General features: G+C 43.9%; 2 protein-coding genes and 1 pseudogene across 6 annotated transcripts; 2 read left to right on the top strand and 1 right to left on the bottom strand.

The window, feature by feature from the left end:
* The first annotated feature begins 4,827 nt into the window (after positions 1-4,827).
* On the top strand, positions 4,828-15,434 carry pmpca (peptidase, mitochondrial processing subunit alpha). Of its 4 annotated transcripts, none has more exons than XM_087778757.1 (13): positions 4,828-4,918; positions 6,083-6,285; positions 6,355-6,434; positions 6,503-6,585; positions 6,641-6,735; positions 7,404-7,504; positions 7,731-7,994; positions 8,073-8,165; positions 8,227-8,345; positions 8,430-8,520; positions 13,641-13,703; positions 14,430-14,574; positions 14,635-15,434. In XM_087778757.1, the coding sequence occupies exons 1-13, from the start codon at positions 4,872-4,874 to the stop codon at positions 14,802-14,804; spliced, it is 1,554 nt and encodes a 517-aa protein (XP_087634883.1). In that variant the 5' UTR covers positions 4,828-4,871; the 3' UTR covers positions 14,805-15,434. The 4 variants fall into 4 exon arrangements, with proteins under 4 accessions (XP_087634883.1, XP_087634875.1, XP_087634867.1 ...); XM_087778749.1 differs by having other exon boundaries at positions 8,224-8,345; XM_087778741.1 differs by having other exon boundaries at positions 4,866-4,918; positions 6,059-6,285.
* Positions 15,435-15,458: 24 nt separating this feature from the next.
* On the bottom strand, positions 15,459-19,187 carry inpp5e (inositol polyphosphate-5-phosphatase E). 2 transcript variants are annotated; one of them, XM_087813282.1, is made up of 11 exons: positions 19,072-19,187; positions 18,126-18,836; positions 17,942-18,065; positions 17,789-17,886; positions 17,609-17,733; positions 17,137-17,256; positions 16,972-17,079; positions 16,742-16,903; positions 16,556-16,671; positions 16,367-16,503; positions 15,459-16,310 (listed from the first exon to the last, which is right to left on the bottom strand). In XM_087813282.1, the coding sequence occupies exons 2-11, from the start codon at positions 18,806-18,808 to the stop codon at positions 16,178-16,180; spliced, it is 1,806 nt and encodes a 601-aa protein (XP_087669408.1). In that variant the 5' UTR covers positions 18,809-18,836; positions 19,072-19,187; the 3' UTR covers positions 15,459-16,177. The 2 variants fall into 2 exon arrangements, with proteins under 2 accessions (XP_087669408.1, XP_087669400.1); XM_087813274.1 differs by having other exon boundaries at positions 18,126-18,832; positions 19,072-19,173.
* Positions 18,963-22,846, top strand: LOC148090169 (gamma-crystallin M2-like; annotated as a pseudogene).
* Positions 22,847-23,146: the final 300 nt, after the last annotated feature.

The raw sequence follows: 23,146 nt of genomic DNA, 5'->3' as shown, positions 1-23,146 counted from the left end.
TGTCCAAACATCAGCTTGTGTCGCTTCCTGCTGCGACAGAAGCTTCCTCTTCGCTTCCTTCACGTGTTTGTTTGTCGCGAGTCTAGAGTCAGAGACAGAGTCCAGAGACAGAGTCCAGAGACAGAGTCCAGAGTCCAGAGTCCAGAGTCCAGAGTCAGAGTCCAGAGTCAGAGTCCAGAGTCCAGAGTCCAGAGTCCAGAGTCCAGAGGCAGAGTCCAGAGGCAGAGTCCAGAGTCCAGAGTCCAGAGTCAGAGTCAGAGTCAGAGTCCAGAGTCCAGAGTCCAGAGTCCAGAGTCCAGAGTCCAGAGTCCAGAGTCCAGAGTCCAGAGTCCAGAGTCCAGAGTCCAGAGTCCAGAGTCCAGAGTCCAGAGTCCAGAGTCAGAGTCCAGAGTCAGAGTCCAGAGTCCAGAGTCCAGAGTCCAGAGGCAGAGTCCAGAGTCCAGAGTCCAGAGTCCAGAGTCCAGAGTCCAGAGTCAGAGTCCAGAGTCCAGAGTCCAGAGTCCAGAGTCAGAGTCCAGAGTCCAGAGTCCAGAGTCCAGAGTCAGAGTCAGAGTCAGAGTCCAGAGTCCAGAGTCCAGAGTCCAGAGTCCAGAGTCCAGAGTCCAGAGTCAGAGTCCAGAGTCCAGAGTCCAGAGTCCAGAGTCAGAGTCAGAGTCAGAGTCCAGAGTCCAGAGTCCAGAGTCCAGAGTCCAGAGACAGAGTCCAGAGTTAGAGTCCAGAGTCCAGAGACAGAGTTAGAGTCCAGAGACAGAGTCCAGAGTCAGAGTCCAGAGTCCAGAGTCCAGAGTCCAGAGTCCAGAGTCCAGAGTCAGAGTCCAGAGTCCAGAGTCCAGAGTCCAGAGTCCAGAGTCCAGAGTCAGAGTCAGAGTCCAGAGTCCAGAGTCCAGAGTCCAGAGTCCAGAGTCCAGAGTCAGAGTCCAGAGTCCAGAGTCCAGAGTCCAGAGGCAGAGTCCAGAGTCCAGAGTCCAGAGTCCAGAGTCCAGAGTCCAGAGTCCAGAGTCCAGAGTCCAGAGTCAGAGTCCAGAGTCCAGAGTCCAGAGTCCAGAGTCCAGAGTCAGAGTCCAGAGTCCAGAGTCCAGAGTTCAGAGTCCAGAGTCAGAGTCAGAGTCAGAGTCCAGAGTCCAGAGTCCAGAGTCCAGAGTCCAGAGTCAGAGTCCAGAGTCCAGAGTCCAGAGTCCAGAGTCAGAGTCAGAGTCAGAGTCCAGAGTCCAGAGTCCAGAGTCCAGAGACAGAGTCCAGAGTTAGAGTCCAGAGTCCAGAGACAGAGTTAGAGTCCAGAGACAGAGTCCAGAGTCCAGAGTCCAGAGTCCAGAGTCCAGAGTCCAGAGTCCAGAGTCCAGAGTCCAGAGTCCAGAGTCCAGAGTCCAGAGTCCAGAGTCCAGAGTCAGAGTCCAGAGTCAGAGTCCAGAGACAGAGTCCAGAGTTAGAGTCCAGAGACAGAGTCCAGAGTCCAGAGTCCAGAGTCCAGAGTCCAGAGTCCAGAGTCCAGAGTCAGAGTCCAGAGTCAGAGTCCAGAGTCCAGAGTCCAGAGTCCAGAGTCCAGAGTCCAGAGTCCAGAGTCCAGAGACAGAGTCCAGAGTCAGAGTCCAGAGTCAGAGTCCAGAGTCAGAGTCCAGAGACAGAGTCCAGAGTCCAGAGTCCAGAGTCCAGAGTCCAGAGTCAGAGTCCAGAGTCCAGAGTCCAGAGTCCAGAGTCCAGAGTCAGAGTCCAGAGTCAGAGTCCAGAGTCCAGAGTCCAGAGTCCAGAGTCCAGAGTCCAGAGTCCAGAGTCCAGAGTCCAGAGTCCAGAGTCCAGAGTCCAGAGTCCAGAGACAGAGTCCAGAGTCAGAGTCCAGAGTCCAGAGTCAGAGTCAGAGTCCAGAGTCCAGAGTCAGAGTCAGAGTCAGAGTCAGAGTCAGAGTCAGAGTCCAGAGTCCAGAGTCAGAGTCAGAGTCAGAGTCAGAGTCAGAGTCAGAGTCCAGAGTCCAGAGTCCAGAGTCCAGAGTCCAGAGTCAGAGTCCAGAGTCCAGAGTCAGAGTCAGAGTCAGAGTCAGAGTCAGAGTCAGAGTCCAGAGTCCAGAGTCAGAGTCAGAGTCAGAGTCAGAGTCCAAAGACAGTCGGCGCTTCACTTGCACGAGTCAAAGTTCATGTTCACGTGCACGAGTCAAGGTTCACGTGCACGAGTCAATGTTAAGGTTCACGTGCACGAGTCAAGGTTCACGTGCACGAGTCAAGGTTCACGTGCACGAGTCAAGGTTCATGTGCACGAGTCAAGGTTCACGTGCACGAGTCAAGGTTCATGTGCACGAGTCAAGGTTCACGTGCACGAGTCAAGGTTCATGTGCACGAGTCAAGGTTCACGTGCACGAGTCAAGGTTCATGTGCACGAGTCAAGGTTCACGTGCACGAGTCAAGGTTCATGTGCACGAGTCAAGGTTCACGTGCACGAGTCAAGGTTCACGTGCACGAGTCAAGGTTCATGTGCACGAGTCAAGGTTCACGTGCACGAGTCAAGGTTCATGTGCACGAGTCAAGGTTCATGTGCACGAGTCAAGGTTCACGTGCACGAGTCAAGGTTCATGTGCACGAGTCAAGGTTCATGTGCACGAGTCAAGGTTCACGTGCACGAGTCAAGGTTCATGTGCACGAGTCAAGGTTCACGTGCACGAGTCAAGGTTCACGTGCACGAGTCAAGGTTCACGTGCACGAGTCAAGGTTCACGTGCACAGTTCAAGGTTCATGTTCACGTGCACAGTTCAAGGTTCATGTTCACGTGCACGAGTCAAGGTTCACGTGCACGAGTCAAGGTTCATGTGCACGAGTCAAGGTTCACGTGCACGAGTCAAGGTTCACGTGCACGAGTCAAGGTTCACGTGCACAGTTCAAGGTTCATGTTCACGTGCACGAGTCAAGGTTCACGTGCACGAGTCAAGGTTCACGTGCACGAGTCAAGGTTCACGTGCACAGTTCAAGGTTCATGTTCACGTGCACGAGTCAAGGTTCACGTGCACGAGTCAAGGTTCACGTGCACGAGTCAAGGTTCACGTGCACAGTTCAAGGTTCATGTTCACGTGCACGAGTCAAGGTTCACGTGCACAGTTCAAGGTTCATGTTCACGTGCACGAGTCAAGGTTCACGTGCACGAGTCAAGGTTCACGTGCACAGTTCAAGGTTCATGTTCACGTGCACGAGTCAAGGTTCACGTGCACAGTTCAAGGTTCATGTTCACGTGCACGAGTCAAGGTTCACGTGCACAGTTCAAGGTTCATGTTCACGTGCACGAGTCAAGGTTCACGTGCACGAGTCAAAGTTCTGACGCTGGTTTCACTTCATTCTCGTTGAAACTCAATGATTTATCGAACGAGAGACAAAATAAATAATTTATTGATAAACATGTTTGTGTCATTTTTAAAAAAGAAAAACGTTTCATTAAAATAAAAGTGTCAAAACTGAATGAACATAATTAAACATGTGACGAACTTTGTTGTTTTAATCATCGTTAAGAATTAATATTGATGAGACTTTGATAAACTGATCGATCGTTCATTCATGAGCTTCATTTGTTTTTGTTGTTGATGTTTAAATATTAATTCAACTTTCATTCTTTTATTTCTGTTCTTTGAAAAGCGACGCAACTTTAAAACACGTTCGTCAATCAATTTGTAAAAACTACAATAATTTAAGTCAATTATACAAAATATTTTGTCGTCACAATCATCACATGTTGAATCTTTCCTGCTGGAGGTCATTAGAGGTCATCAGGGGTCATCAGAGGTCATCAGGCGACCGCCCCACCGTGACCTTGAGTCGACCCCTTTGATGAACCTTAAGAACTCTTTGAATCTTGTTTGAAACAAACAAACAAACTGCAGATAAAAGTGAAGCTCGTGAGCCTCTGAGGACGAGATCTTCAAACTTCAAACTTCAAACTTCAAACTTCATCTTCAAACACTTGAATCTCCAAGAGAATCTTGTTTGCTCCGCAGAGACTCGAACGATCATCGCAACAGTTCCGTTTAAAGTCTTCAACGAGTGACGTAAAGACTGTTGGTCGAGTTTAAATCATTTTTATTAAAACGTAAATTAATGATCTTAATATTTATCATATGAAGGCGTTTGTAGAAATATGTCGCCCTCTGCTGGTCAAGAGAAGCTTGAAGTTTAAATTATTAAATAAATTCAACATATTTTCAAAATGTTTGGATTAAATTATTTTTGAATAAAGTAATATTTTAATCTTAATATTCAACATGTTTTAAAATGATTCATATAAAAGAATATTTTAAGCGTTAAAACATAAATGTAAAATCTTTTCAAACGTCTATTTAAAACAATATTTTAATGTAAATAAATCTATTTTCTACCTTTTTATGTTAAATAACCTTGAATTGATTCTGAATATTTTACTTATTTCCAATGAGTTTGAATATATTCATATTTTAATGTAATAAATCAATTAATGTAAAGTGATTTTAATAAATGAATTCAACATATTTTCAAAATGTTCGTTTCAAATAATATTTTAATGTTTATAAATAAATGCCTATTTTTAAAATGTTAATATCAAATAATATTTTAATGTTAATAAATAAATACGTATTTTTAAAATGTTTGTATCAAATAATATTTTTATTTTAATAAATAAATAGATATTTTTAAAATGTTTGTATCAAATAATATTTTAATATTTATGAAATAAATACGTATTTTAAAAATGTTTATATGAAATAATATTTTAATGTTAATAAATAAACAGATATTTATAAAACGTTTATAATAAATCATGCGCAGGACAGCTTGTAGTGACTCTGGTCCAACACTAGGCTGTAGTAACGAGCTGCCGAAGAAGAAGAAGCAGCGGAAGCAGAAGAAGAAGAGTCCCGGGCAGCAAAGATGGCGACTCACATGTCGAGCTGCAGGTCCTGGACTCGCGTTCAGAGGTAAAAACGCTTCACACGCAGCTTTGAACGAGTCACTCCGACAACAAGTAAACGAGGCTGAAAGCGCGACTCGAGTGAAGTTGTTGTTCTTGTCGAGAGCGAGCGTTACTTGTAGTTCAGTCGGTTAGCACGAAGCTAAGCTAGCTGTCAAAGACACGGTTGGATCGAACGTTTTCAATCATGTATCGATAATAATGACAATCACAATAACGCATGCGCAGAGACGACGGTGTGTCGCTAGAAGACACAACTATTAAAACTATTGTTCAAATAATCAAGTTTCTGTAGAGTTTTACGGTTCGTGTGCTTTTTATTTTCACACCAATCAAGATACTTTGAATTTCATATACTTTAAAACGTGTATTTAGATCATTTTCATATATTTGTATGTGCTGTCCGTGTACTTGTAATACTTGTCTTATAATGTGTGACTTTACGTTCACTTTAAACCTTAAAACAAACTTGTTCTCAACATTCTCAGCTTCAGTTAAATCACCTGCTTAATGATATTGAAATATAAAAATGTAAAACAAATGTATAAACATTTATAGATAATTTAAAAATACATGTTTCTTTAGCTGAAGCTAATATACGATTTGTTTGGACAGTATTGTGATTATGATTGTGATTCATAATTGAAAATCAAAACATACTAATAACGGAGAAAAACTATAAAACTTTACAACAAAGTTTAAATTAACCAAAAAAAAAACATCTAAGAGACTGAAGTTGAAAAAAAATATCAACACATTATTCCATGAAAAATATTTTAGAAAAATGTTTAAAAAGCAAATTGAAAAAAACATTTTAGTGTAGATTTTGAATGAAAAGCTGTTTTAACTGTTGCACTGTCTTCTCTGGAGCTTGTATAAAAGAGCATAAATGTATTTAAAAAATGTATATTAAGTGAAATTGTACTCGTTATTTTGATAAATTTAATAAACGTATTACAAAAATAAATAGGTTGAATGTTTAAATTGTAGTGCGATCATGAGCATGTCTTTTATTAAAGTAAAGTAAGTATAACTGGATGATGTTGTTGAAAGTCTTTCTGGTTTGTTTTAAGTTATTCTTAAAAAACCTTTTCATGACAAACGCATGTTTATGTTTCGCTTCTTTTTTTCCTCCAACAATAAAAAGTCATGGCGCGTCTGTCGTCCTCAGGCTCGGTGTCGCCGCCTACAGGAAGTACAGCAGCGGCGCTGGATACCCGAACATCTCCCTCTCGTTGCCGCTGCCTGGAATCCCGAAGCCTTTGTTCGCCTCCGTCGACGGTCAGAAGGAGTACGAGACACGGATCACTACTCTAGACAATGGCCTCAGAGTTGCCTCTCAGAACAAGTTTGGTCAGTTCTGCACAGTCGGAGGTAAACATGTCACGACATCAAACCATCAAAAACCTCATCCCTGACTCTTATCTCGTGCTTTTATTCAAGTTCTGGTGAACTCTGGATCCAGACATGAGACCAAATACCCGAGTGGAGTCGCTCACTTCTTGGAGAAACTTGCTTTTTCTGTAAGTCTCTTCCAGTGTGTGTGTGAAGGAAACACATGTTCACACCCGTTAACATCAGAGCGTCTCAGTCCACAGCTCAGTACGGCAGCAAAGATGAGATCCTGCTCGCGCTGGAGAAACACGGCGGCGTCTGCGACTGCCAGGCGTCCAGGTAAGTTCACGCACCTGCAGCTCGACTCTAGACGCTGACGTGTTGGTGGCTGCAGAGACACCACCATGTACGCCGTGTCGGCAGAAGTCAAGGGTCTGGACACCGTCGTCAGTCTGTTGTCCGACGCCGTCCTTCAGCCGCGACTCCTCGGTGAGTCACGCGTCCGTCACTGATCCACGTCTCATGTTCAGTGAAGGAAAAGATCGATACGATCTGATTGTAAACGAGTCACCATGAGTTTTAAAGTAAAAACATGACAAAACTATCGTTAGTTTAGATTGTAAATCACTTTAAAGCAGCAGTTACAGGCAAAATAAACCAAACTAATCACTGAATAACTTTTAATTGATCTATTTCACTGACAACTTGACACTGATTTTTTTTTTTTTTAATGGTCTAAAGACATTAAAATTCAGTAAAACTAGAATATTTAACCCTTTACGTTTTTATATCTTGTCTTAAGGTCGTTTGTTTTTATGTTAAATTAGAAGTTACATTTTTTAATATCCTGGTTTTACATTTTTTTCATTTTGGTATCTTTTTTACAACGTTTTCCTATATGATTATTTTAATGAAGTACATACTTTCATGAAGTACACACTTTCATGAAGTACATACTTTCATGAAGTACACACTTTCATGAAGTACATACTTTCATGAAGTACATACTTTCATGAAGTACACACTTTCATGAAGTACACACTTTCATGAAGTACACACTTTCATGAAGTACACACTTTCATGAAGTACACACTTTCATGAAGTACACACTTCTCTATGAAACGAAGAGCTCCCTTCAAACGTCATCTTTCACGTAGAGGATGAGATGGAGATGACGAGGATGGCTATTCGTTTTGAGCTGGAGGATCTGAACATGCGTCCGGACCCTGAACCTCTGCTGACGGAGATGATCCACGCTGTGAGTCACTTCCTCCTTTGTTCCTCGTTACTTACTTACTGTTTATTATTGTTATTATTGTTTCTATCAACGTACTGTTATTATAATGATTGTTTTTGATGTCATTGTTCTGTTTATATTATCATTATTGTTATCACTGTTCATATATTATCATGTTATTATTATCGTCATCATTACTTGGTTATCTTACTGTTATCAGTGTTTTTATCGATGGTTTTGTTTCCAGGCTGCTTATGGAGGAAACACGGTGGGACTCCCTCGCTTCTGTCCCGTCAACAACGTGGAGCAGATCGACAAGAAGGTTCTGCACAAGTACCTGAGGAACTACTACCGTCCGGAGCGGATGGTCCTGGCCGGGGTGGGCATCGAGCACGAGCAGCTGGTGGAGTCGGCCAGGAGGCACCTGCTGGACGTGACGCCGGTGTGGGGAGCGAGCGGCGCCGGCAACGTGGACCTCTCTGTGGCGCAGTACACGGGCGGGATCATGAAGGTCCGTGTTCTTCGTGGGTTTCTGATGATGCTTCTCGTAACATCTACTTGTGTTCATGAGTCGTGTGGACCTTCACAGATGGACAAGGACATGTCGGACGTGAGTCTCGGTCCGACGCCGATCCCGGAGCTCACTCACATCATGATCGGTCTGGAGAGCTGCTCCTTCCTGGTGCGTCGTCAGCCTCGGCTCGAGGTCACAGGATCCTCACCGTGTCTTCTGTGTAAAGCAGGAGGACGACTTCATCCCGTTCGCCGTCCTGAACATGATCATGGGCGGAGGCGGCTCCTTCTCCTCCGGCGGTCCAGGGAAGGGCATGTTCACCCGCCTGTATCTCAACGTCCTCAACAGGTGAAGGAGGCGTCGAGTGATGACGACGGACAGAAGCCGACGACCTTCACCCTCTGACCCCTGACCCCTGCCTCTGTGTTGCAGACATCACTGGATGTACAACGCCACCTCGTACCATCACAGCTTCGAAGACAGCGGCCTGCTGTGTATCCACGCCAGCGCTGACCCCCGACAGGTTTGACCCCCAATGTGTTGTTGACATGACTTTAATATTTCCTCATTTTTTATCATCAAACTTTGAATCAGATTCATAAGAGTAACTGATTTACTGATAAAAGTGTGTTTTATCAAGAGTGTGTTGATACGTGTCACGATAACAGGATATGATATAAAGTGATAGTGTAGTAACAAGTAAATATGTGTAGTATTGTCCAGTACTTGACTCTGGTGTTATGATAGTGTAGTAACAAGTATATATGTGTAGTATTGTCCAGTACTTGACTCTGGTGTTGTGATAGTGTAGTAACAAGTATATATGTGTAGTATTGTCCAGTACTTGACTCTGGTGTTGTGATAGTGTAGTAACAAGTATATATGTGTAGTATTGTCCAGTACTTGACTCTGGTGTTGTGATAGTGTAGTAACAAGTATATATGTGTAGTATTGTCCAGTACTTGACTCTGGTGTTGTGATAGTGTAGTAACAAGTATATATGTGTAGTATTGTCCAGTACTTGACTCTGGTGTTGTGATAGTGTAGTAACAAGTATATATGTGTAGTATTGTCCAGTACTTGACTCTGGTGTTGTGATAGTGTAGTAACAAGTATATATGTGTAGTATTGTCCAGTACTTGACTCTGGTGTTGTGATAGTGTAGTAACAAGTATATATGTGTAGTATTGTCCAGTACTTGACTCTGGTGTTGTGATAGTGTAGTAACAAGTATATATGTGTAGTATTGTCCAGTACTTGACTCTGGTGCAGTGATACTTTAGTAACAAGTATATATGTGTAGTATTGTCCAGTACTTGACTCTGGTGTTATGATAGTGTAGTAACAAGTATATATGTGTAGTATTGTCCAGTACTTGACTCAGGTGTTGTGATAGTGTAGTAACAAGTATATATGTGTAGTATTGTCCAGTACTTGACTCTGGTGTTGTGATAGTGTAGTAACAAGGATATATGTGTAGTATTGTCCAGTACTTGACTCTGGTGTTATGATAGTGTAGTAACAAGTATATATGTGTAGTATTGTCCAGTACTTGACTCTGGTGTTGTGATAGTGTAGTAACAAGTATATATGTGTAGTATTGTCCAGTACTTGACTCTGGTGTTGTGATAGTGTAGTAACAAGTATATATGTGTAGTATTGTCCAGTACTTGACTCTGGTGTTGTGATAGTGTAGTAACAAGTATATATGTGTAGTATTGTCCAGTACTTGACTCTGGTGTTGTGATAGTGTAGTAACAAGTATATATGTGTAGTATTGTCCAGTACTTGACTCTGGTGTTGTGATAGTGTAGTAACAAGTATATATGTGTAGTATTGTCCAGTACTTGACTCTGGTGTTGTGATAGTGTAGTAACAAGTATATATGTGTAGTATTGTCCAGTACTTGACTCTGGTGTTGTGATAGTGTAGTAACAAGTATATATGTGTAGTATTGTCCAGTACTTGACTCTGGTGTTGTGATAGTGTAGTAACAAGTATATATGTGTAGTATTGTCCAGTACTTGACTCTGGTGCAGTGATACTTTAGTAACAAGTATATATGTGTAGTATTGTCCAGTACTTGACTCTGGTGTTATGATAGTGTAGTAACAAGTATATATGTGTAGTATTGTCCAGTACTTGACTCAGGTGTTGTGATAGTGTAGTAACAAGTATATATGTGTAGTATTGTCCAGTACTTGACTCTGGTGTTGTGATAGTGTAGTAACAAGGATATATGTGTAGTATTGTCCAGTACTAGACTCTGGTGTTGTGATAGTGTAGTAACAAGTATATATGTGTAGTATTGTCCAGTACTTGACTCTGGTGTTGTGATAGTGTAGTAACAAGTATATATGTGTAGTATTGTCCAGTACTTGACTCTGGTGTTGTGATAGTGTAGTAAAAGTATATATGTGTAGTATTGTCCAGTACTTGACTCTGGTGTTGTGATGGTGTAGTAACAAGTATATATGTGTAGTATTGTCCAGTACTTGACTCTGGTGTTATGATAGTGTAGAAACAAGTATATATGTGTAGTATTGTCCAGTACTTGACTCTGGTGTTGTGATAGTGTAGTAACAAGTATATATGTGTAGTATTGTCCAGTACTTGACTCTGGTGTTATGATAGTGTAGAAACAAGTATATATGTGTAGTATTGTCCAGCACTTGACTCTGGTGTTGTGATAGTGTAGTAACAAGTATATATGTGTAGTATTGTCCAGTACTTGACTCTGGTGTTGTGATAGTGTAGTAACAAGTATATATGTGTAGTATTGTCCAGTACTTGACTCTGGTGTTGTGATAGTGTAGTAACAAGTATATATGTGTAGTATTGTCCAGCACTTGACTCTGGTGTTGTGATAGTGTAGTAACAAGTATATATATGTAGTATTGTCCAGTACTTGACTCTGGTGTTGTGATAGTGTAGTAACAAGTATATATGTGTAGTATTGTCCAGTACTTGACTCTGGTGTTGTGATGGTGTAGTAACAAGTATATCTGTGTAGTATTGTCCAGTACTTGACTCTGGTGTTATGATAGTGTAGAAACAAGTATATATGTGTAGTATTGTCCAGTACTTGACTCTGGTGTTGTGATGGTGTAGTAACAAGTATATATGTGTAGTATTGTCCAGTACTTGACTCTGGTGTTATGATAGTGTAGAAACAAGTATATATGTGTAGTATTGTCCAGTACTTGACTCTGGTGTTGTGATAGTGTAGTAACAAGTATATATGTGTAGTATTGTCCAGTACTTGACTCTGGTGTTGTGATAGTGTAGTAACAAGTATATATGTGTAGTATTGTCCAGTACTTGACTCTGGTGTTGTGATAGTGTAGTAACAAGTATATATGTGTAGTATTGTCCAGTACTTGACTCTGGTGTTATGATAGTGTAGAAACAAGTATATATGTGTAGTATTGTCCAGTACTTGACTCTGGTGTTGTGATAGTGTAGTAACAAGTATATATGTGTAGTATTGTCCAGTACTTGACTCTGGTGTTATGATAGTGTAGAAACAAGTATATATGTGTAGTATTGTCCAGCACTTGACTCTGGTGTTGTGATAGTGTAGTAACAAGTATATATGTGTAGTATTGTCCAGCACTTGACTCTGGTGTTGTGATAGTGTAGTAACAAGTATATATATGTAGTATTGTCCAGTACTTGACTCTGGTGTTGTGATAGTGTAGTAACAAGTATATATGTGTAGTATTGTCCAGTACTTGACTCTGGTGTTGTGATGGTGTAGTAACAAGTATATATGTGTAGTATTGTCCAGTACTTGACTCTGGTGTTATGATAGTGTAGTAACAAGTATATATGTGTAGTATTGTCCAGCACTTGACTCTGGTGTTGTGATAGTGTAGTAACAAGTATATATGTGTAGTATTGTCCAGCACTTGACTCTGGTGTTGTGATAGTGTAGTAACAAGTATATATATGTAGTATTGTCCAGTACTTGACTCTGGTGTTGTGATAGTGTAGTAACAAGTATATATGTGTAGTATTGTCCAGTACTTGACTCTGGTGTTGTGATGGTGTAGAAACAAGTATATATGTGTAGTATTGTCCAGTACTTGACTCTGGTGTTGTGATAGTGTAGAAACAAGTATATATGTGTAGTATTGTCCAGCACTTGACTCTGGTGTTGTGATAGTGTAGTAACAAGTATATATATGTAGTATTGTCCAGTACTTGACTCTGGTGTTGTGATAGTGTAGTAACAAGTATATATGTGTAGTATTGTCCAGCACTTGACTCTGGTGTTGTGATAGTGTAGTAACAAGTATATATATGTAGTATTGTCCAGTACTTGACTCTGGTGTTGTGATAGTGTAGTAACAAGTATATATGTGTAGTATTGTCCAGTACTTGACTCTGGTGTTGTGATGGTGTAGTAACAAGTTTATATGTGTAGTATTGTCCAGTACTTGACTCTGGTGTTATGATAGTGTAGAAACAAGTATATATGTGTAGTATTGTCCAGTACTTGACTCTGGTGTTGTGATAGTGTAGTAACAAGTATATATGTGTAGTATTGTCCAGCACTTGACTCTGGTGTTGTGATAGTGTAGTAACAAGTATATATGTGTAGTATTCTGGAGTACTTGACTCTGGTGTTGTGATAGTGTAGTAACAAGTATATATGTGTAGTATTGTCCAATACTTGACTCTGGTGTTGTGATAGTGTAGTAACAAGTATATATGTGTAGTATTGTCCAGCACTTGACTCTGGTGTTGTGATAGTGTAGTAACACGTATATATGTGTAGTATTGTCCAGTACTTGACTCTGGTGTTGTGATAGTGTAGTAACAAGTATATATGTGTAGTATTGTCCAGTACTTGACTCTGGTGTTGTGATAGTGTAGTAACAAGTATATATGTGTAGTATTATCCAGTACTTGACTCTGGTGTTGTGATAGTGTAGTAACAAGTATATATGTGTAGTATTGTCCAGTACTTGACTCTGGTGTTGTGATAGTGTAGTAACAAGTATATATGTGTAGTATTATCCAGTACTTGACTCTGGTGTTGTGATAGTGTAGTAACAAGTATATATGTGTAGTATTATCCAGTACTTGAGAGCTTTATTAATGTGTAAATGATGATAAACATAAACTAAATAGAGATACATTTTCAAAGTAAACATTTGTTAAACTACTGCTTCACACAAAAGTCAACTTTGACCTTTGAATGTGATTTGTTGAAAATATTTTATAATAAAATAAAGTCACGTTTGCTTCGTTACGGAAAGATGTCTCGTCTGATGCATGTGTTTTATTTAAAAATACTGTTGTGTTAGTTAGAGTTAGTGTGTAGTTGTGTATCAGTCGAGCTACACTCGTCTCTACCTTTAACTCCAGAACACGATCCTAACGATGCCTTCAATGACCTGAACTTACACTAAACAACTTCAAACGTTTGTCAGGCGTGATGTTGAATCTCTTTCAACAACACTATGTTTTATTTGTTACGCGTTAAACTGCCGCCATATCACAGATGAAATGATGAATCCTTCAATGCCTCGCAGATCCAGATGGAGCTCAACGACACATGAGAGATTATGAATCTTGTTTCAAGGTCATTTGAAGTGATCACATGACTCTTGAATGTTGTGTTTTCACCTGCAGGTCCGAGAAATGGTGGAAATCATCACCAGGGAGTTCATCCAGATGTCAGGAAGTGCTGGAGAGGTACTGAGACACTTGATGAACGTGTGCGAACAAACGTGAACAACACAACAGCTTTGAGCCTCAAAGAACTGACGCTCACTGAGAGACTGAAGAGAAAAGTAGCAGAAGATTTAAACGTTTGATAACTTAGTTTTACTTCTTTGAAGAATCACAGGACGATGACTTCAGTGTTTCGCTCCAACACTGACGCGAGGAACGTCAACAGAGAAATGACTTCCTTATATTTCTGCTCACGTTAGAACTGAACGACGGCTCAGATCAGTGAGACTTAAGTTAATGTTTGATAATATGTTTGACTTTTAAACTCTATTCTCTCCGCGTCAGAAGAGTCTCCAGACGTTTGTCGTGATCTGTCGCGGCTGAAGACGAACTGATCGAATCCAAGAGGTTCAGAAGGAAGTCGTCTTGACATGTAGAGTTCTAGACGCTTCTTCAGCTTCTTCTCGTTGGGGAAAGGAACGTCTTCTAGAACTCTACACGGTCCAGTGGACTTTCTTCAGAACCTCTTGGAGAACCTGATGGTTGAGAACCTGATGGTTGAGAACCTGATGGTTGAGAACCTGATGGTTGAGAACCTGATGGTTGAGAACCTGATGGTTGAAAACCTGATGGTTGAGAACCTGATGGTTAAGAACCTGATGGTTGAGAACCTGATGGTTGAAAACCTGATGGTTGAGAACATGATGGTTGAGAACCTGATGGTTGAGAACCTGTCTGGTCCTGCAGATGGAGCTGGAGCGAGCGAAGACTCAGCTCAAGTCGATGCTGATGATGAACCTGGAGTCGCGGCCGGTGATCTTCGAGGACGTGGGTCGTCAGGTTCTGTCCACGGGGAAGAGGAAGCTTCCGCACGAGCTCTGCGCTCTGATCAGTGAGTCCGGAGATGATGGGCAGGTTTTCTTACGTCCTGATGGTTCTGCTCGTGTTCCAGGTCACGTGACGGCCGGCGACATCAAGCGAGTGACGACCAAGATGCTGCGCAGCAAGCCGGCGGTGGCGGCGGTCGGCGACCTGACGGAGCTGCCGCCGTACGAACACATCCAGGCGGCGCTGTCCAGCAGAGACGGGCGTCTGCCGCGAACCTATCGCCTCTTCCGATAGACCAGCGCCGCGGGCGACGTCACTGGAAATAAACTGGACTTGAAGACCGAACCAGTGTCGCCTCCCAACACAGGACTCGCTCGCTGTGGGAGCAGATCTCCGCCGCCAGGGGCGCTGTTTGACAGAATTTAAATCTCATAGGAACCTGTTACCGTGACGATCACTGAGCTCCGTGGGAAGAACAACAAAGAATGGCAACTTTGAGACGTTTTCTGTTGCAGTTTAAAACACCTGAGAGCAACTAAAGTAGTTTCTATGATCAGCGTCCGGAGCAGGAAGGTAGACTTTTATCGCTTTATTTAGTTTTTGTCTCCAACTGTTGCATCGAATCATAAAGTGTCGTCACATGACATCCGACTATAATATATAACGTGTCGTATTTATCAAAAGAAACGATGAAACTGGCATTTGTCACCTTTTGTTAGTTTGTTTTATGAGTTTAAATAACATGTGACTTTAGATCTTCATCGACCTTTGACCCAGATTATTGTCGCCACGACGACGAAACACTTTCAACTCGAGCTTCTAGACACGACTGTTCTTCGAGGTTCTTCACTCTCAGGCTCATCTTCTGTTTGTCTGGAGGTTTGGAAAAGAAACACAATAAAGACATTTTTGTTACAAAAACCATTTATTAATGTGTGACGTTGACAGAAGTGGAATCAGGCTCTTGTTGAAGCTGATGGTTCGGATCCGTCGATGTTCAGAGGAAACTAAAGATGCTTCTGACAAACTTCTGACACGAGTCTGACGTTCAGAACAAAAGTTTAAAGCAGCGGTGTGTGTGTGTGTGTGTGTGTGTGTGTGTGTGTGTGTGTGTGTGTGTGTGTGTGTGTGTGTGTGTGTGTGTGTGTGTGTGTGTGTGTGGGGGTGGGTGGGTGGGTGTGGGTGTCTGAGTGTGTGGGTGTCTGAGTGTGTGTGGGTGGGTGGGTGTGTGTGTGTGTGTGTGTGTGTGTGTGTGTGTGTGTGTGAGAGAGAGAGTTTGAAGAACTTCAGGTTTTCCATGATTTGAACTTTTCCAAATAAATAACATGAAATGAGAAATATTGTGATAAAGATTTAAAGCAGTTTAACATGTTAAGTTACAAAGTTAAATTCTTTTTAATAAAAAAATACAAAACTCTTAGAAATGTGTATTTTACAGGCTTTAAAAGCGTGATCTTTGAACGTCGACTCCGGTGTTTAGTTCTGTTTACGCTTTAAGTTTTAAACATCAAATCTTGGCAGGAACGAGTAAGAAATGATGAGTTTGATTTTAACTGTTAAAACATGTAAACACTGTAAAAAAAACGATTAAAAAAACAAGGGTTAAGATGCACTTCAAGTAGTCATTCGCTCGACGTCACCTCCTGGTTCCTGGAGCAGAACTTGGGTCAGGAGACGGAGCAGATGGTGCTGCTGCTCTGGTTCTTCATGGCTTCTCGTCGCTTGAGCTCGCGGCTGATCCTCCTCCTGATGCCCTCCAGGTACAGAGTGCGGTCGAACTGACCGGCGCCCAGAGGGATGCTGCCCGGAGAGAGCGTGAGACACACGGGTCCGAGTCACACCAGAACTGAACTCACTTGTCTCTGCCGGGCCTCAGCTTGACCTGGAAGACCCCGACGACCGGCCGGTGGTCCGAGGTCCTGATGCTGGAGCAGCAGCTGTACTTGAGCACCTGGATGTCGTCCACCTGTCGGCTCCGGAACAGGATTCGATCCTGACGAGACGAGAAGGTTTGAGAGACTCTTTTAAAAAGGCTGTCTTCTCACCGTGTACGACGGCGTCCTCTGCTTGGACGTCGTGTCGTAGACGTCGCATCCCACGTCGAACTTGTACGTCGGCCGGAAGTGAATCTGTGCTTCTTGGAAACCTTTGAAGATGGAACCTGTCGAGCAGAAGAAGCTCGTGTTCACGAACCGTCTTTGAAAAGTCCTTCAGAGTCGACGTCCGCTCACCGTCCTTCATCTCCCCGGACAGCTGGTCCAGCTCCAGCAGCGGCGCCATGTCGCCCCCTGCTGTGCGGCTCAGGATCGCCTCCACGTCCGCGCGATCTTTGCTCAGACGGAAGTTGAAATCTCCAAACCAGAAGACCTGGTCGTACCTGGTGGTCACGTCGGCTGAGGAGCAGAAACACGAGTGAGAGACGAGACTCGAAGGATGGAAGACGAGAAGAAGCGCGACTCACACGCCGACGAGCGATACGGGTTCGTGTCCGGGAGACTTTTGGGAAGAGACAACGCTTCGATGATCTTGTTGTAGTCCAGGATCCTCTCGTAGACTTTGGCGTCTCCAGCTGGAACCAGAGAAGAAGGTGAGGAACGTCGTGGTTCCTCCGCTGCTCTGGACTCACAGGTGAAGTGCGACGTGATGAAGAGGAAGGACGTCCCGAAGAAGGTGAAGCCGACGCCCACAGCTCCTTTGGTCTTGATCTGAGAGATGATCCTGGTGGTGACGGTGGCGTGTTCCACCTCTGTGTCCAACACCAGAACCAGAACAGAACCAGAACCATTACTAGAACAGTTATTAATGCACACACTACAGAAGATTAAAATAATTATATTTTTTTATTAAAAGACCCGACAATACATTCTTTTTCTCTCCGGCTTTTAGTGACTCTTTAAGAAATGTGTTCATGCAGGACAGATATATTATTAATATATTATTAATACATTATAATTATATACATTATTAATACAGAATATTTTTAAAACAGAAATAAAAAAACAAACAATTATTTCAAATGGAACGATCTAGATGTTCTTGTTCTGATGGATATAGTTGAAAAACTACTATTTTCTGGAGATGACGGCGAAGGAACCGACCTGAGCAGAACCAGATGAGGTCTCTCCTGACGAACACGGTCAGGAACAGAACCCCGTGAGCAGCAGCGTAGATCATGACGTAATACGGACCGAGGGTCTCCTGCAGACGCGTCTCCCACTCCCTCCTGCACACGACGCACTCGTCTAGAGACTCATCAGGATCGGAAAACAACACGGTACCTGTCAGGACAGCCTTCCTGGACCCCGATCACGTAAAGGTCTTGAGCAAACTCAGAGTCGGTGGGAAGGAGAAGGTCGTCCAAGTTGGTGGGGAGACCCTGGAATGGAGTGGCAGCACGTGAGCGAGTGAGGACGACCTTCGACTCTGCTCACCTTCTCGCCCTGCATGTTCCACGTGGCCACGTAGACGCCCAGACGTCTGTCGGGGAAGTATCGGTCCAGTTCATCCGGGCCCAGCAACGCTCCACTTCCAAGCACACTGCCCTCCAGGAAGCTCCTGGAACCAAGAGAACGTCAGTGAAGAGCAGGAACACAAGCAGGTGAAGGTCACACGGACCTGTTCCTCACGTCCTGGGGTCTGATGGGGTTCAGCACGCTGTAGTTGGACCTCATGGAGTTGACCGAGGCTCGCCCGGAGCCCATGTTGTCCAGCAGCCGGCTGTCACTCAGGTTCCGGTGCAGCCCGGGAGGATTTTCTCTGGACACGGAGTAATCCAAACAATCCCTGTCAATCCTATTAGTGGACCTCAAGGAGGCGGACGCCAGGTTCTGCTGCAGCGCCGGCAGAGGTCCGCAGGGCTGCACCGGAGACAGACGGACCCTGGACGCCCCCCCTCGCTGGTCCTCGGACGAGCTGCGAGACCTCCCGTCATGATCCGAGAGACTGCTCCCTCGGTTCCTGAAGACCAGAGCTCGAGGACTGCTTGGATCCCCGTGGAGGAGAGAACCAGCCGGAGACAGCGGGTCGGTTCTGTCGTCCTTGAGAGAGTCCGAGGACGAGCTGGTCTCCACCGGGTCGCTCAGACTCTCCTGGCTGTTCTTCAGCCGCCGGGACCGAAGCGTCTCCTCCACGGAGCAGCTGGTCCTGCCCTGGGAGAGTCTGGGCAGCGACGGAGGACGAGGATGATGCAGTTTGACGCCTTCATGGATGACTTTGGTTTCTACGAACAGACTCTTCAGCGGTCGGTGCTTCTTGAGAACTGAGGCTCCTTCAGCAGGAGTTTCTCCATTTTCTGTCATTGTCTCCTCATCTCTGCGACGGATCTGTCTTCGCAGGGAAAGATAAACCTTCACAAACTTCTGAACAGAGACGGGAGAATGACCTGATGTGTAGTTTATAGTGTCTCACTGTGATGACGACATTAACGAGGACTGGATGTAAACACACGGAAACATGCAACTATTAGCTCAGTGCTATCAAACGCTAGCATGCTAAGCTAACACTTATTCGAATCAATTTACAGTCTTTAAAAACGGATTCAACGTATTTCTGATGCGTTCACCTGTTTTCGTTGTTGTCGCGCAGAACTTGAGTTCACGGTTGTTGACAGTTTCGGCTAATTTAGCTCAACTTCCTTAGCAACGTTTGACAACATCCAGCGCGTTGCCAGGAAAAGGGTGAGCGCGTGTTACAGCGACCTCCAGCGGCGGTAAGACCGAATGACGCGAAACCTTTCAATAAAAAAATAAAATGTGTTAATTTAATATTTTTTTCTACTGGAAACATTTGCTGTAATAAAATCAAAGCTTAATTAAACTACGTATAACAAAACACAGTAAATTAATAATTAGTGTGTTATTTTATTATAGATTCAACATGAATGTTTAAATCTATAATTACATCAACATATTGTTCATAAATGTCTTATAACATGAATTATTACATGTTTGTTCCATTAAAGGCTGATGTTGTTCATTAAGAACCAGAACGACCTTCAAATCAGGAGAAGATGCTGATCCTGTTTTGTTTTTTTTTAAGTAAAAACATATTTTCTCATCAAGAGTCGTTTCCTTGTTTTTCACTCGTTTCTGACTCTGTTAGTTTGTTGTTGTTGTTGTTGTTGTTGTTGTTGTTTCATGTCACGTCTTGTGTTTGGTGAAACGTTCAAATGAGAAATAAAAACTGATGTTTATTCGACAGACGTCCTTAAGATGGATTTAAAAGTCGCTGTCGTGATCCTGTCACTCAACAGTAGATCCTGTCACTCAAAAGTAGATCCTGTCACTCAACAGTAGATCCTGTCACTCAACAGTAGATCCTGTCACTCAAAAGTAGATCCTGTCACTCAACAGTAGATCCTGTCACTCAAAAGTAGATCCTGTCACTCAACAGTAGATCCTGTCACTCAAAAGTAGATCCTGTCACTCAACAGTGGATCCTGTCACTCAACAGTGGATCCTGTCACTCAACAGTAGATCCTGTCACTCAACAGTGGATCCTGTCACTCAACAGTAGATCCTGTCACTCAACAGTGGATCCTGTCACTCAACAGTGGATCCTGTCACTCAACAGTAGATCCTGTCACTCAACAGTGGATCCTGTCACTCAACAGTGGATCCTGTCACTAAACAGTGGATCCTGTCACTCAACAGTGGATCCTGTCACTCAACAGTAGATCCTGTCACTCAAAAGTAGATCCTGTCACTCAACAGTGGATCCTGTCACTCAAAAGTAGATCCTGTCACTCAACAGTGGATCCTGTCACTCAACAGTGGATCCTGTCACTCATCAGTGGATCCTGTCACTCAACAGTGGATCCTGTCACTCAACAGTGGATCCTGTCACTCAACAGTAGATCCTGTCACTCAAAAGTAGATCCTGTCACTCAACAGTAGATCCTGTCACTCAAAAGTAGATCCTGTCACTCAACAGTGGATCCTGTCACTCAACAGTGGATCCTGTCACTCAACAGTAGATCCTGTCACTCAAAAGTAGATCCTGTCACTCAACAGTAGATCCTGTCACTCAAAAGTAGATCCTGTCACTCAACAGTGGATCCTGTCACTCAACAGTGGATCCTGTCACTCAACAGTAGATCCTGTCACTCAACAGTGGATCCTGTCACTCAACAGTGGATCCTGTCACTCAACAGTGGATCCTGTCACTAAACAGTGGATCCTGTCACTCAACAGTGGATCCTGTCACTCAACAGTAGATCCTGTCACTCAAAAGTAGATCCTGTCACTCAACAGTAGATCCTGTCACTCAAAAGTAGATCCTGTCACTCAACAGTGGATCCTGTCACTCAACAGTGGATCCTGTCACTCAACAGTAGATCCTGTCACTCAACAGTGGATCCTGTCACTCAACAGTAGATCCTGTCACTCAACAGTGGATCCTGTCACTCAACAGTGGATCCTGTCACTCAACAGTAGATCCTGTCACTCAACAGTGGATCCTGTCACTCAACAGTGGATCCTGTCACTCAACAGTAGATCCTGTCACTCAACAGTGGATCCTGTCACTCAACAGTGGATCCTGTCACTCATCAGTGGATCCTGTCACTCAACAGTAGATCCTGTCACTCAACAGTGGATCCTGTCACTCAACAGTGGATCCTGTCACTCAACAGTGGATCCTGTCACTCAACAGTGGATCCTGTCACTCAACAGTAGATCCTGTCACTCAAAAGTAGATCCTGTCACTCAACAGTAGATCCTGTCACTCAAAAGTAGATCCTGTCACTCAACAGTGGATCCTGTCACTCAACAGTGGATCCTGTCACTAAACAGTGGATCCTGTCACTCAACAGTGGATCCTGTCACTCAACAGTGGATCCTGTCACTCAACAGTAGATCCTGTCACTCAAAAGTAGATCCTGTCACTCAACAGTGGATCCTGTCACTCAACAGTAGATCCTGTCACTCAACAGTAGGATCTACTGTTGAGTGACAGATGTCGACTCTGAAACGAGTTTAAAAGTGACGCTCGTGCAAAAGTGTTTGTCTCTGAATGTTGCCGCTCCAGCGCCCTCTGACCCCGGCTTGACCCCGGCTTGACCCTGGCTTGACCCCGGCTCAGAATGACGTCATAAGAAAATGTTTCTTATAAGTTTTTTCGTGTTTATTAAAATTAAAAGAGGAAGAAAAAAAAGCTGCTGAGGCGACAGCGCGAGTCCCAACAATGTCAAGGTGCGACCCCTGAGCGTTGACCTTTGACCTCCGTGTCACCGGCGGCGTTCCATTGGCTGGATTTCTGTCTGTCAGTTCTGTTTCCATGGAGATGCTGCTGGTTCAGGGTTTCACACAAAGGCCAGGAGTCCGGCTCACGTATAGAATGAAAGGTTCAAGCAGGTAATGGTACCTTCTGGTCCACGAGCAGAACCGGCGTCGAACCATCAACCAGCACGATGACCTCCACAGGAACGAACCTGAACGGGTGAGATGTTTCGACTTCTACTGATTAAAATACTGTGGAAATGACGTTTAAATGTTTCTCTTCCTGAAGGTTTGATTTCTTGTTGCAACTCGACACGCGATTCATTTAAGATGAATTAATAGAAGATATTACTGTGACGTCATGTTATCTCGTTCACCTGCTCTCTGTCGCCCTCGTGCGGCGAGCACCAGTGTTGCAAACACAAGAGTATTTTTGTGGCTTCAGGTCAGAGAGAAAATAAGTAAACAAGATAAAAAGTCAACATAAGAAACAGAAGAACTGAGACTGAAGCGTCGCTCTGACCTTGAAACATGTCAACGCGGATCCTCTTCCTTCAGATCATCTTCTACGAGGACAGGAACTTCCAGGGTCATTCCTACGAGTGCATGAGCGACTGTCCCGACACGTCCTCGTACCTGAGCAGGTGTCAGTCCGGCCGGGTGGAGCACAGGTGCTTCATGGTCTACGAGCGCAGCGGCGAGAACCTGGACCACAGCAGCATGACGGGCCTGAGCAACGGGGTCAAGTCCTGCCGCATGATCCCCTTCGTAAGAACCGCCTCGAGTCAGGAGGGGTCGGGGCAGGGTCGTGACCTCTCTCTCCAGGTGACCTCGTCCTCCCACCAGCACCACGGCGCCTTCAGGATGAGGATCTACCAGCGCGAGAACTTCTAGGGTCAGATGCTCGAGCTGCAGGACGCCTGCGAGAACATCGGCGAGAGGTTCCTCATGTCCTGCAACGTGTCTGAAGGTCACGGGCTGCTGTACGAACACGCCGACCTCCGGGGCGAGATGATGGACGTGAGGCCCGGCGAGAACCAAACCTTCAGCACCAACGTGAGCAACATGAACGACGTGAAGATCGTGAGCATGAGGCGCATCAACGTCTCCATCTATTGATCCGTCAATAAAGTCTCCTGAGCTGTGAGTCGTTATTGTCCGAGGCTCCGCCCACATGCACACCTGTGACACAGGTGTGCATGTGCAGAAGATACTCAACACAGAAGGTGCTTCAGATGTTGGTGTCGTTGTGAAGGTCACACCAGACCAGCCTCTTTTCCACTTCTTTATCAAGGTTCAATTAATAAAGTACCTGATTAGGTTCTGATGCCAGTAGGTGACCCATTGACCTTTGACCCTGTCTTCATGTCTGGTCACCACCTTCATGTTTGGTCACTACCTTCACGTCTGGTCACTACC

This window comes from Callionymus lyra, chromosome 1 (genome assembly GCF_982586985.1).
Source record: "Callionymus lyra chromosome 1, fCalLyr1.hap1.1, whole genome shotgun sequence".
NCBI lineage: Eukaryota > Metazoa > Chordata > Actinopteri > Syngnathiformes > Callionymidae > Callionymus > Callionymus lyra.
Note: the sequence above shows the minus strand (reverse complement) of the source record. Positions and strands in the feature narration are given on the sequence as shown.